Source organism: Salmo trutta, chromosome 35, assembly GCF_901001165.1.
Source record: "Salmo trutta chromosome 35, fSalTru1.1, whole genome shotgun sequence".
NCBI classification, from domain to species: Eukaryota; Metazoa; Chordata; class Actinopteri; order Salmoniformes; family Salmonidae; genus Salmo; species Salmo trutta.
In genome coordinates, this window is record NC_042991.1 from 33981549 (window position 1) to 33995660 (window position 14112).

The 14112-nt window shown below is 39.9% G+C and overlaps 1 protein-coding gene across 1 annotated transcript; it reads right to left on the reverse strand.

Moving 5' to 3' along the window:
- Window positions 1–2918: 2918 nt before the first annotated feature.
- On the reverse strand, window positions 2919–9509 carry LOC115175120 (adenylate kinase 7). Its single transcript, XM_029734326.1, has 18 exons — window positions 9405–9509; window positions 9140–9298; window positions 8653–8767; window positions 7884–7978; window positions 7677–7787; window positions 7497–7580; window positions 7313–7401; window positions 7091–7181; window positions 6877–6954; window positions 6534–6683; window positions 6132–6260; window positions 5778–5883; window positions 5153–5281; window positions 4966–5022; window positions 4689–4886; window positions 4272–4492; window positions 3840–3998; window positions 2919–3481 (listed from the first exon to the last, which is right to left on the reverse strand). Exons 1-18 carry the CDS (start codon window positions 9489–9491, stop codon window positions 3446–3448), a joined length of 2094 nt encoding a protein of 697 aa, XP_029590186.1. The 5' UTR covers window positions 9492–9509; the 3' UTR covers window positions 2919–3445.
- Window positions 9510–14112: the final 4603 nt, after the last annotated feature.

Consider the following 14112-nt stretch of genomic DNA (forward strand, 5'->3'; position numbering starts at 1 on the left):
TGGTCATCCCTAGAGCCTCTGATCTGGTGGACTCCCTAAACACACATACTTCATTTGGAAATTAATGTTTAAGTGTTGGAGTGTGCCCCTGGCATCAAGTGCTCAGCATATGTGGGAACTCCTTCAAGACTGATGGAAAAGTATTCCAAATGAAGTTGGTTGGAAGAGTGTGCAAAGATGTCATCAAGGCAAAGGGTGGCTACTTTGAAGAATCTCAAATATATTTTGATTTGTTTATCACTTTTTTGGTTACTACATGATTCTATATGTATTATTTCATAGTTTTGATGTCTTCACTATTATTGTACAATGTAGAAAATTGTAAAAATAAAGAAAAACCCTTGGACATGATTTGGAAAGGCACACACCTGTCTTTTTAAGGTCCCACAGTTGACAGTGCATGCCAGAGAAAAAACCAAGCCATGAGGTCGAAGGAATTGTCCGTAGAGCTCAGAGATAGGATTGTGTCGAGGCACAGATCTGGAGAATGGTACCAAAACATTCTGCATAATTGAAGGTCCCCAAGAGCACAGTGGCTTCCATCATTCTTAAATGGAAGATGTTTGGAACCACCAAGACTTCCTAGAGATGGCCGCCCGGACAAACTGGCCAACCAGGGGAGAAAGGCCTTGGTCAGGGAGGTGACCAAGAACCCGATGGTCACTCTGGCAGAGCTCCAGAGTTCCTCTGTGGAGATGGGAGAACCTTCCAGAAGGACAACCATCTCCGCAGCACTCCACCAATCAGGCCTTTACGGTAGTTTCCAGACCGAAGCCACTCCTTCAGTAAAAGGCACATGACAGCCCACTTGGAGTTTGCCAAAAGGCACCTAAAGGACTCTGTAATCGCTATCAAAGGTGCTTCAACAAAGTACTGAGTAAAGGGTCTGAATATTTATGTAAATGTTATAATTCCGTTTTTCTTTATTTGATAAATATGCTAAAATGTATAAAAACCTGTTTTACTTTGTCATTATGGGGTATTGTGTGTAGATTGATTAAGGAAAAAAACGATTTAATACATTTTAGAATAAGGCTGTAACATAACAAAATGTGGAAAAAGTCAAGGGGTCTGAATACTGAATGTAATTACATAGGCCTACATGTGATTTATAGCATACATTCATAGACCTACTACAGTTCCTTCAGGAAGTATTCAAACCCCTTGACCTTTTCCACATTTTGGCCCATGTCCACAAGATGGCAGCAGTGTATGTGCAAAGTTTCAGACGGATAACTTGAAGTATGAGCAAACTACATTACTTTTAGTGTGAAGTCACCAAGGTACATTTGGGCAAATCGTGAAGGAGACATTCACATTCACATTACATTTTTCTGCAAGAATATCATCACATCTGTAAACTTGGACTTTGATTTAGCTTTTCCAGTATTAGTAGCCATAATATAAGTTCAACATTTGCAAAACACCCAGTTTTTATAACTTCATAACTCTCCATATTCTTATAATTTTTGTCCAAAATGATAAGGCTTGCTGTCGCACAAGGTTAGCAGCTACACTTGCGACAGATACGGGGTTTCCCGACACTCCCGTAAAGCACAGCTCATTGGCTATCCAGCTAGCTTTGTTTGACCCCGATTGGTGCTTATTTGACAAAGGTAGTCGATCAAGTGAAGACCGCCCGCGTCATCGGCGTGCCATGAAGGCGTCGCTCTCTGACCAAATTTGGTGTCCTATAGGATATACTACACCCCTAATGATATAGTGAAGTCTGGTTACGTTCTAGGATCTCTGAGGAATAAATACAAACGTGATTTGAATGGTTGAAATAACATTTAGGGTTAGATTTTCAGATTCCTTTCTTTGCAAATTGAACGAGTGGAAATACAAAATCGATCGTGCATGCTATATGGACCTTTTTAGGATATGAAAAAGGATTTTATCTAACAAATCGACAATTCATGTTATCTCTGGGACCCTTTGGATGATAAATCAGAGCAAGATTTCAGAATGTAAGTATACATTTCACCTTCAGAGGGGAATTTATCAAACCTATCGAGGTGAAAAAAGTGTTTTGTTGTTAAGGGGCTCTCCTCAAACAATAGCATGGCATTTTTTTGCAGTAACAGATACTGTAAATTGGACAGTGCAGTTATATTAACAAGAATTTAAGCTTTCAGTCGATATAAGACACTTATATGTACCAACATTTGTTGTTTCTGTAAAATCTGCGATCGTGACACGAGGCGCTGCATGATTTACAACTGTCCCGTTAACGGGACGCCTATCCCTGCATGTCACCACACCCCAATAGGGATTTGTTTTAGCTTAATCATATCACAATCAACTTTTACCAGTTGAACGTAGACACACATTTTTTTATATATATATATATTTTTCAATCAATATTTTATACAAATATGCAAATTAGGTGATGTCTCATATGTGCATATTTGCATATCGCACAAATCCCTTTTTCTGGATGCTGGATGGTTTCACTCCAGGACCGGACATTTCCAGAGCAGATTAAAATACTAATGACATTCATTTTTTAAATTTGTCTTTCTTTTCCAAAGAAAATGTTATCTAGAATAAAACATTTACAACATATCAACAATTCCCTCAGGGCAAGTCTGGAGAATATATCTTAGCATAACCACACACAAATTGGTGAATACAGATGCTTCTGATGCTGAGAAAAATGTGGTGGCAAATTTCTGACAAATACACTGAAATTAGACTACTAAACACCTACTTAGACCCAATCACCATCTCTTCAAAGTAAGTTACTAAATATAGTCCAGTTTGTAACATTCTCTAGGAAATGGGATTTTAAATGATGGGGAAATCAATGTAGTGAGCTTTGAAATTATTGATATAATTCCATTTTAAAGTGGTTAAAATTCATTCAAATTAAGGTAGAATATGATCAGCTAAAGAAACTATATATTTTCATCAAGTTTTTGAAATGTTTATTTTATTTTTTGTGTGAAAATACTAATATTAATAGACCAAAATACAAAGAAATCTCCAAATTGATAGACGCAAAAATGTCAGCCTGTGATGCCTGGCCTTAAATGTAAGCTTTTTATTTGTTGTGAGTTTTAATCAGTTGAACTTCTTGTTCAGAAAATCACTAGCTCTGTTTTCACGCTTGTTTTTAATATTCAGCCGCTGTGCCAATCAGCTGTGGGTCTGTAATTGGATTACAATTTATGCTAGGGTGAATGTAGAAGAGGAATTAACATACAATTTTTTATCAGAATATACATTTAACTTTTATTTAGTTAAAGATCATTATATTCATAAAATGATCTTTACAATAATTCCTCCAAACAGAGGGCTAGATTTTTGTTGTCGTTGTATTTCTTGTGGGGAAAAATAAACAAGGTAGACTTGATCAACACAGAACACTGTCATGACAAAACATTTATAATACCAGTCGACAAGGTCTCATAGACGTTTGGAATGTGTTAACCACATCACACTAATCTTGTGAATTATTCCGGAGGAGATATTCAGCCTGAAATAGATAAACACAAAAATGTAGTATTTAGAAAAAACAAAAAAAGACAATTCAGTTGGAAACGTGACACTTGTTTACTGTAGGCCTAGCTACTTCGGTACCTGACAGCAATTCACATCGGTTTATTGTTGAAGTACAACCTATATAATTGAAGAGTAGAAGTAGGCTACTACTCTATTGAATCCATTTTCTTCTATGGAAGACATGGGTTTTGCTTATTTCACCAGCCATCAGTGCTCCGTCTACTGGTCTCTGATACAGTATATTATTATGTCTCTTGCTGGTGACAAGTCTGATTTCTCTTTGTGGGATTAATAAAGTTTATTTAAAAAAAAAGAAGGAATAATAACATTACCAGGAAGTCTATCGGGTCGTCTGGCTTGGCCTTGCAGCACTCCATCATGCCCTCAGTGAGAGAGGGCATTACGTAATTCATCAGGTAGTTCCTCAGGGGGGCGGAGCGAGCCTCCAGCAGCTCATGCTCCTGCCTCTTCACCTCAGTCACGTGACGGTTCTAGAGATACCCACACACAAGTCATGTACAGCTCAGCTAAACAGAAACTACAGCTCCAGGGTTTACATTGTTGCTGGTGGCCCACTCTTCCATGGTATAGGGTGATTTTAAAAGTGTATAGATCTGAGAGGACTGGATAGGGGTAAGCAATGTGGAGATGAGCCTATAAGGATTCCACAATGGAATCAAATCTCAATGAGTAATGTGAGAGAGATGTTTCCTGAAATGCCACCCCATTCTAGTATACTACTTCTGATGCAGCCCATCTCTTACCCACTGCTCTAGCTGGGTGGCCATCTTGGCAGCGGTCTCAGCCTCCCTCCTCTTCCACTCTGCTGTCTCCAGTACCAGGCGCTGTGCTGTCTCCTTTATGGACTTCCTCTCCATCTCCTCTCTCTCCTCAGGGGTGGGTCCGTAGTTCCTGGGACGCCCCACCAGCCTGGTGATTTTGTCCATCACAGCACCGTATTCAGGATCGACGGCATTGTTCACCTCTGACAGACAGACAGACTATGAAAGACTGACAGACTTCCTCTCAATGCGTTGAGTTCTAATCAAAACTATTTACTACACTATTTACTACAATTACTGGTTCTGATAATTACAGTTGAATATTAGGGTTTCAAAATGATTCTATCTATCGCATTATTCTCTTTTGGTAAATCAATATCTACAGTATTTCATCCTTACCAATGTGCTCTGGGTGAATCTCCAGCTCGTCAAAGTAGTTCAGAACCGTTTCATCTTCCACGTTGGCCTTTCGAAATTTCTTCAGCCGGGTAAGGTACTCGTTTTTAGAGTAGTGCATTTTCTCTACCACACTCTCAGGTAGGTTCTGCACCCGCTCCTTTAAAAAGTCATCAGATGCCTCCAGGGAGAAAATGAACTCTGCAAAAGAGACAGACGTGGGGGAATCAGTGATAGCCATGCAATACTGTGCAATTCAGTTAAATTTACAATTACTTACCAGGAATTATCTTCTTGTTGTAGGCAGGCATTTTGGACCTGGGATAATCCAGTTCATCTGGAAAACATCAGTGTTTAAGAGAACAAGCAGGATGACAAAGTTATCTTTTTCATCATTTATTTGTAAAGTATTTTACGATATCATCAACGCTTTAATTGTAAATAATGTTCATTTGATTTATGTTTACCATAGAAGATCTCCTTGGCCTGATCGTAGGACTTGGGGAAGCCGTCGAGGACGAAGCCATGGTTCCTGCAAGGCGTTGAGTTCAGCTTATCGCGCATGATACGGTAAACAAGCCCGTCGCTCAGGCGACCTGCAAGAATAATAATGACATTCATCAATAAGCACTAACCACTAACACTGCTTCAGAAATGTTAGAAAACAAACATCTTCATAACTATGAAGTCAAACAAATTATAGAGATGAGGGGCGGAGTCTAAATTCAATCTACAAACACGCATTCAGGAACAACTCATGGCTGTGTTGTGGAATAATACCTAAATTAAATCTACAAACACACGCATTCAGGAACAACTCATGGCTGTGTTGTGGAATATTACCTAAATTAAATCTACAAACACGCATTCAGGAACAACTCATGTCTGTGTTGTGGAATATTACCTAAATTAAATCTACAAACACGCATTCAGGAACAACTCATGTCTGTGTTGTGGAATATTACCTAAATTAAATCTACAGACACGCATTCAGGAACAACTCATATCTGTGTTGTGGAATATTACCTAAATTAAATCTACAAACACGCATTCAGGAACAACTCACGGCTGTGTTGTGGAATATTAATATACCTTCATTTTGCTCCATGCTGTCCTTCAGAGAGTCCAGTTGGTCCTGAGCGTTACTGACCGCCTCCTCACTCTCTCCCTCCTGCTCAGCCCCATTCACAGCCTCCTCCTGACATATAATGGACAACTCAAATGAATACCTGGATTAATATATTGTAAGATGTTGTTTTACAAAATGGTTCACACACCTATTGATACTGTAGAGCGTACGTGTATTGTACAAGAGAGACCTGTAATATCAGAAAATAACAAGGGTGCATTTCTTTTGATCTACCACAAGGGGGAGACATTTCCTATTTTACAAGAGAGAATAAATGTGAAGAGCTTTACAAGTGTCATTGCTTTGCTTTTACTGACCAGATGTTTCATCTTCTCATCAATGACCTCTTTGAGGTTGATGTGGTGCAGTTTGTAATGTTTACACAGTTTCTCTGCCACGCTGCTCTTCCCTACTGCTGGAGGGCCCAGGAGACAGATTCTGATGGGCTGATGAGAAAACCAAAGAGCATGTTAAATATTTTAACCATTTCTGACTTGAACATGAGTATATAATAACATATAAAATAATATAATGACACTATCTATAATCTATAATATCTATCTATCTATACATTCTCTGTATTGCTGTGTAACGAAGCTTTCCTTCCAATAAGAGACAATAAACATGTTCACCTTCTAAATTGATGCTGGGAAAATCTATTCAGACCCTAGCTAAGAACAGAAGAGGTACAGTAGTTGGTAGTTGATTTGGTCCCTCACCCATAGTAGTCTCAACAGTTTGTATTCCTCCACCACCCGGTTGATGTTATCAATGATGCCAGCCTCCGACACCCAGTGAAGGTTGAAGGTTTCCTTCAGAAAGATTGGCTCTATCCGCAGGTTGACACTCAGGTAATCCATATCAGCGTTCTGGAAAACAAGGTGAAATTGATGCTCCAACATTGACCAGACCCAGATCTACTGCTGTTCTGTCATGGTTTTCCCATGGTCAACCAAGACCACCAAACAGATCTGGGACCAGGTTAAGATATGTTCCAACTGACAACGGTCATTTCTGAATTAGCTTTCCTAAACCTGAGATGAGGGATGAAAACAGACAGACCGTCAGAACATTGGTGAGGTAGGCCTCCTCCTTAGGGACTTTCTTGATCTTCCCTGGACCGAGCACAAAGCTTATTATCTAGCAGGGGGAATACAGAAAAAAAAACACCAACCATTTTTGTAGATCTACAAATCTATTTAAAAAAGAAAGAAATGCAATAATTTTACCAACTTGAAATGATCAACAAGATGTCTGTCTGGCTTAGCCTATTTACCTTCACAATATCCTCAAAAGTATTATTGGAATCATCCACAGCGAGGAAATAATGTATCTTTGGCTTGTGGTCTATTACATTCTGAATAACCCTTGTAGACAAAAGTAGACAATATCATAGAATTATTATTTTTTTTTCTTCACCCAAACTCTAACAGATGCCCTTAAATAAGCAATAATTGAACATCGAGACAATGGAATGGACACATTGAAAAATACAAACCCTGCAAGGTCGTTGACATGAATGGTAGGGATAACATTTGTGCCAGGCCCAAAAACAGGAGCTCTTGAAAACTCTCCCAGCCAAGACGTCTTGAGGAGTCAAGCCAGAGAAAAGAGTGAGACAGAGAACATCCATCGAAGTATTGATAGAACAACAATGTCTCAGTTATATAGTTCAGATGTACCTTGAAGAAGTAGTGGAGGAGGTTTTCTCCCATTCCATACTGAATACCTGCTGCCACAACATAACTGGACAGCTTGGACTTTTTCTGTATGGTAAACAAAAGAGTTGTTGTTTTTGCCATTGTTTTTGTTGTTGTTGACATTGTTGTTGACAATTGCCGAACCCTACCCATTATACTTACAGTTTTGCCCAGTTTGAGCACCGTTTTCTCTGCGTTGGTGTGCTCCTTGAAGTTAGGATGGTGTTTTTTCCTCCTGTAGTCGTCCTCTGTCAGAGGAATCTCCGGGTCATTCTAAGGACAGAAAAGATATGAGTAACATTCAGAAAAGTGTATTGACACATAAATGATATAGTAGTTAGGAAACATAAGATTTGAATAGAAACTTACAGGATCGGCTGGCTTGCTCATTGCCCAGGTCATGACTGATGATATCAAAATGAATATCTTCTGAGACGCAAAACTGTCAATATCTGAGTGAAGAGCTGCAGCATAAAAGGAAGAGAAGAGAGCTTCTTACCGTAGGTACAGTAGGCTATAGGCCATGCAGTATTTGCAATGTAACTCAAAAGGTCCAGTGAGATAATATGACAGTCTGAGAGTAGGGCTGACAGACTGAGAGTAGGGCTGACAGACTGAGAGTAGGGCTGACAGACTGAGAGTAGGGCTGACAGACTGAGAGTAGGGCTGACAGACTGAGAGTAGGGCTGACAGTCTGAGAGTAGGGCTGACAGACGTTAAGAAAAGAACACATCTGGTTCATCGCAGATATTGCTGTGATTAATCACAATGGCAAATTCTGAATTTGCTCAAATTGAGCTGTAATTACATTTTTATTTTTATACAAAAAGCATTACAAGAATATTTACATTTTGATTTTGTCCAAAGTAATGGTTTGCAAAATCAAGCGAATTGATAAAGGTCACTTTTAACCTAAATGTCAACTTGTTTTGACATTGCATTGTTGTTTTTATCTGTATAGATTTTGTATATTTTGAATGCTTTCAGACTGCGATTAAACAAAAAAAATTTTTTTAAATGAGCGCACTAAAATTACAAAAAGTTAACTCGAGTAAAACTGATTAACTCTGACAACCCTATCTGACAGTGAATTTATCATGATGGTTTCATCCAACAGATGGACTGGTCTGTAGCCTACCTGAAATTGCCCAAGTCGCCTCATCTATCAGCTCTGCTGTTGCATGTTCTGAGATGTTGTAAACCACCACATCACATTCCAATAGGCTTGGCAGGAGCTGATCTCGCTTCTGTGACTGGAACGGACATGGAAAGACATCAATGACAGGCCTAGATGAACATTGCATGCCATTGCATAGTGCTGAATGATGAAGTGTGTGGTTATATCAATATTGTATATTTAAGAAATAAGGCAAGAGGGGGTGTGGTATATGGCCAATATACCACGGCTAAGGGCACAACACAATGCGGATACAGCCCTTAGCCGTGGTATATTGGTCATATACCACAAACCCATAAGGTGCATTATTGCTATTGTAAACTGGTTACCAACGTAATACGAGCAGTAATAATAAATGCCTTGTTACCCGTGGTATACCACGACTGTCAGACAATCAGCATTCAGGGCTTGAACCACCCAGTTTATAGTTGGTAATTAGCATACTCACTGTATAACATTCTAATGCAAAACTGGGTTTTTCCCCCTCGTTGTTTGAGATAGTGCCAACAATTTGAAAAGTCCCATCTTGCAGTGTTGTCTCATCCTCAGCGGGACCATCTTCATCTGCCTCCTCCAAGGAGCCGCCCACCATGCAGGTTGACAGAAACTATACACGGTCGCCAAATGTGTCAACAAAAACACTGTCAGCTACATTATGTAATATTTCACCACATCAAACTCTGATACAAAGACTTATATCGTTGCTATTTTACCTTTGCGATACATTTAGATGAATAGGTATCAATATTGTTGACGAAAACTCGTTTAGTTCGGTAACTTCCTTTCTTTTCATTTGCCATGTTTGCCGTTGCTGGGGAAACGCGTTGGGGTTGCTAACGTCACTTCCTCAGCAAATGAAATGAGTGCATTTGCAAAAGTGAGCAATGAGCAAAGACTGAGCACCAAAAGCGTCTTGCTTAAATACCAGTAAATAATAAAATAGATTTTTTTTTAAAATACATCATTCAATGTTCATTTCATATTAGAACAAATGCAATGCATAAATGTAAACTTTTTACCCGGGTTATTTTTGGTGGAGTTTTGTGCAGAAGATAGCGCTTGTTCTCCAGTTGTGGTGTAAAATATTAGCTATTTTTGTCAGTCACATAATAAAACTCTCCTCGTGACTTCTAACTTGTAACTCTCTGTCGTGTCCTGTCATGTGAATGATAAATGCCTTCATCATTTATCTTCCTCTGTGGGAAGGGTGTTGATTGTTTGGTGATTTAAAGTATGTCTTCCTCCAAAACTCACCGCAACTAGTCTTTTAAACTACTCTGTTACGAATAGTGTTGATATTAATGCAATTCACAATAGGACAGGTGATTGTAGGCTGTTATACAGTGAGCTCCAAAAGTATTGGGAGAGTGACATATTTCTTGTTGTTTTGGCTCTGTACTCCAGCACTTTGGACTTAAAATTACACAACAACTACGAGGTTAAAGTGCAGACTGTCAGCTTTAATTTGAGGGTATTTTCATCCATATCGGGTGAGCCGTTTAGAAATTACAGCACTTTTTGTACATAGTCCCCCCACTTTAGGGGACCAAAAGTATTGGGACAAATTCACTTACAGTGCATTCGGAATGTATTCAAATCCCTTCACTTATTCCACATTTTGTTAATTTACAGCCTTATTTTAAAATGTATTAAATGCATTTTTTTCCCTCATCAATCTACACACAATGCCCTATAATGACAAGTGAAAACTGTTTTTTAGAAATGTTTGCAAATGTATTCAAAATAAAAAACAGTATTCAAACCCTTTGCTATGAGGCAAAATTGAGCTCAGGTGCATCCTGTTTCACCAAATAAATTACTGGGAGTTTATTTGTATAGAGTGTGGTACTCTCTTTATTTTTAGAGCAAAAACCAAGCCATGAGGTCGAAGGAATTGTCCGTAGAGCTCCGAGACAGGATTGTATCGAGGCACAGATCTGGGGAAGAGTACTAAAACATTTCTGCAGTATTGAAGGTCCTAAAGAACACAGTGGCCTCCATCATTCTGAAGTTTTGAACCCCCAAAACTCTTCCTAGAGAGGGCCGTGTTTAAAAACATATTCTGTTCTTATTTACAATGGAAATGACTCCAAAATGACACAATACATTATTTACCATTAATTTCTATTGGCACAAAATAATCTGAAACCAAAACAAACAGCAAATGCATCCAACAAATTTGTAGAAAAATATGTCACTGTCCAATTAATTTTGTAGCTCACTGTATGTGCAATGCAACCCATAAACACACACACACACACACACACACACACACCCTCCCCAACCCCCACACACCTGTAGCAGCACAGGACAACAACAGGGTTAGTTAGCGATGACATGGAAACTTCATAAGCACTTCACATATTTATAGAGCTGACACTATCTGACAAACTGCTGGCACGGCTTCATCTGCCTTCAAACGGCTCAACTACCTACTACAGGTCTCTCTTTCAGCACACTGTAAAACACAACTACACAATGGAATGACTGTCAATGACAACACATTGTAAAACACAACCACACAATGGTATGACTGTCAATGACAGCACACTATAAAGCATCATTCCAGACATGGCACCTGGCAGTAAGTTGTAACACATATTCATAGAATAGCAAGGTAGAGTGACAAAATTAGGCAGTAGATGCCACTGGCAAACTGTTTAGATATTTCGATTGAGACCTCAGTTCTTATTCAAATAGGCAATACACTTAAATAACTCAAATAGAATACTATAAGTCAAAGTTATTTTCACCCTTTTCAAATTGCATGATTTCAAGCTCCTATCGTTCACCTAGTCATTCTTTACACACTACTCAACAAGTGGTCTAACTGCTCCTAAATCCTGTCTTTACACACTACTCAACAAGTGGTCTAACTGCATCTAAATCCTGTCTTTGAGAGAGTATAGAGCAGGGGTGTGCAAACTTTTTGGCTCGAGGGCCACGTCGGGATTTTGAAATTCAACGGCGGGCCGCATTTTGGGGGGGACCAATTGTTTGCAGGGGCCTCTGGAGTGGTGCAGCGGTCTAAGGCACTGTATCACAGTGCTTGAGGAATCACTACAGACCTGGGTTCGATCCCATGCTGTGTCACAGCCGGCCGTAACCGGGAGACCAATGAGGCAGTGCACAATTGGGCCCATTGTCTTCCAGGTTAGGGGAGGGTTTGGCCGGCCGGGATTTTTTTGTCCCATCGCGCTCTAGCGACTCCTTGTGGCGGGCCTAGCACCTGCAAGCAGACTGGTGTTTCCTCAGACACATTGGTGCGTCTGGCTTCCGGGTTAAGCGAGTAGTGTGTCAAGAAGCAGTGCGGCTTGGCAGGGTCGTGTTTCGGAGGACGCATGGCTCCCAACCTTCGCCTCTCCCGAGTCCGTAGGGGAGTTGCAGCGATGGGACAAGACTGTAACTACCAATTGGATACCACAAAATTGGGGAGAAAAAGGGGGACTCCTGATACTCTAAACTTTTGAAATGTTTTTATTTTTAAAATCCATCAGATATTGACTGAATTATAGCACATAAAACATGTTACTGGTACTGAGTTCAGGGATTTTGGTGGGAATATTGAATGGAGTTCAGGGATTTTGGTGGGAATTGAGGAATTCAATCTATTGTCATATTCCACTTTTTTTCTTAGAATGCACTCAAATATAAATGTTGTAATGATATCAGGTATTTTTTTTAAATATTTTGAGTTAAAATAAAGATAATGATATGCACCTCAATTGCAAAAACACACAGGGATCATTTGCATATATGAATGTATTAACATAAAGGGGTGGAACAGGGCTGCCACCACCAACAGCTTGCTCTGTTTAGGCCTTCCTGCACTTGCCTGTGCTGTCTAGACTGCCTCGTTAATTACAGTTGTTGTCACATACTGTTGCATCATTCAACAAGTGTGTCAATAGTAGGATAGCCTCTGATTTAAAAAATGTAAAAAATCAACACGCTAGGCTCTAGATTACACCTCTCTACTAAGGGCGAAATTGTGGTGTAGATATTGAGAGGGATTAATATATAGACAGGGAGTTCTCCCCCCATATCACTATAATCTGACTGTTAATTTTCAGGAAATTGCTTTCATTTCAGGGCGTCTAATTTGTAAAAATGTCAACTGTATTGACTATAACTTTTTTCAATTCCACAAAAAATGAACACCCATCAAAACAAAGTTTTCTCTCGTCTCTTTCTTGTCATGTAAATGTCAAGACAATGCATTAAATCCCTGACGAAGCTTTAGGGTTCTTATTGTAATGACCTGACTAGATCATAAAGGAACAATTGTCCAGACAGAGAGTTGAGTTTACGAATTTACGGTTTATTAACCCAACTTCACACAGGCTACTGTTTGGCCGTAGCCCACGCCAAATAAATGAAGGATACCCTACAAAACAACTGTGACCTTCTCTTGAGAAGGTCAGACGTAAGAGAGAGAACAATGGCTAAACCTGGTCTTAACTTCCAATGCTCCGCCTAACCCCCCTCCACAAACCACCAGGATGCCCGGCATCAGAACATTCCAGGCATTCCCGTGATTGGCAGATAGCAGGTTGATTGGCATGTCGGACCCCGCGAACACTGTGTACTGGTCAGTACAACACAACCAACTAATAGCCTAACACATAGCACACAGCTGTCTGTGCGGGTCGCTACATTATAGATGCAACGTAAAGACAATGTGTTCCATTGAGCCCATTTCATCCATTACCAGGGTGTGTTAAACAAACATTTCCATGGTCATAATGTTAACGGAGAAAAAAACAACAGGCACAAGCAAGAGTATGAAAGAGTCGCAGGAGTAAAATTAAAGCAATCAATCCAGCAGGATTTAAGTGACAAGTGGAATTTGCACCCCTCAAACACAGGAAATAGATGGTTGAAAAGGACAGATCCTCAGGTGGGTGGGGCATGCGTGTGCTAATGGTAAAAAGCATTTGAGGCCAACAGAACAGCTGCCAACGGTGATGACCACTGCTGCCATACGCACACACACACACACACACACACACACACACACACACACACACACACACACACACACACACACACACACACACACACACACACACACACACACACACACACACACACACACAATCCTTGTGGGGACCAAACAATCGATTCCCTTTCAAAATCCTATTTTCCCTAACCCTAAGCCTAAGCCTAACCCTAACTTTAACCCCAAACCCCTAAACCTAAACCTGAACCTAATGCCTAACCATAATTGTAACCCTAACTCTAAACCTAACCCCTAAGCCTAAAATAGTATTTTTCCTTGTGGTGAGCGGCAAAATGTCCAACTTGTCCGAATGTTCCTTGTTTTACTATCCTTGTGAGGACTTCTTGTCCCCACAAGGAAAGTAAATCCCAAAACACACACACACACACACACACACACACACACACACACACACACAC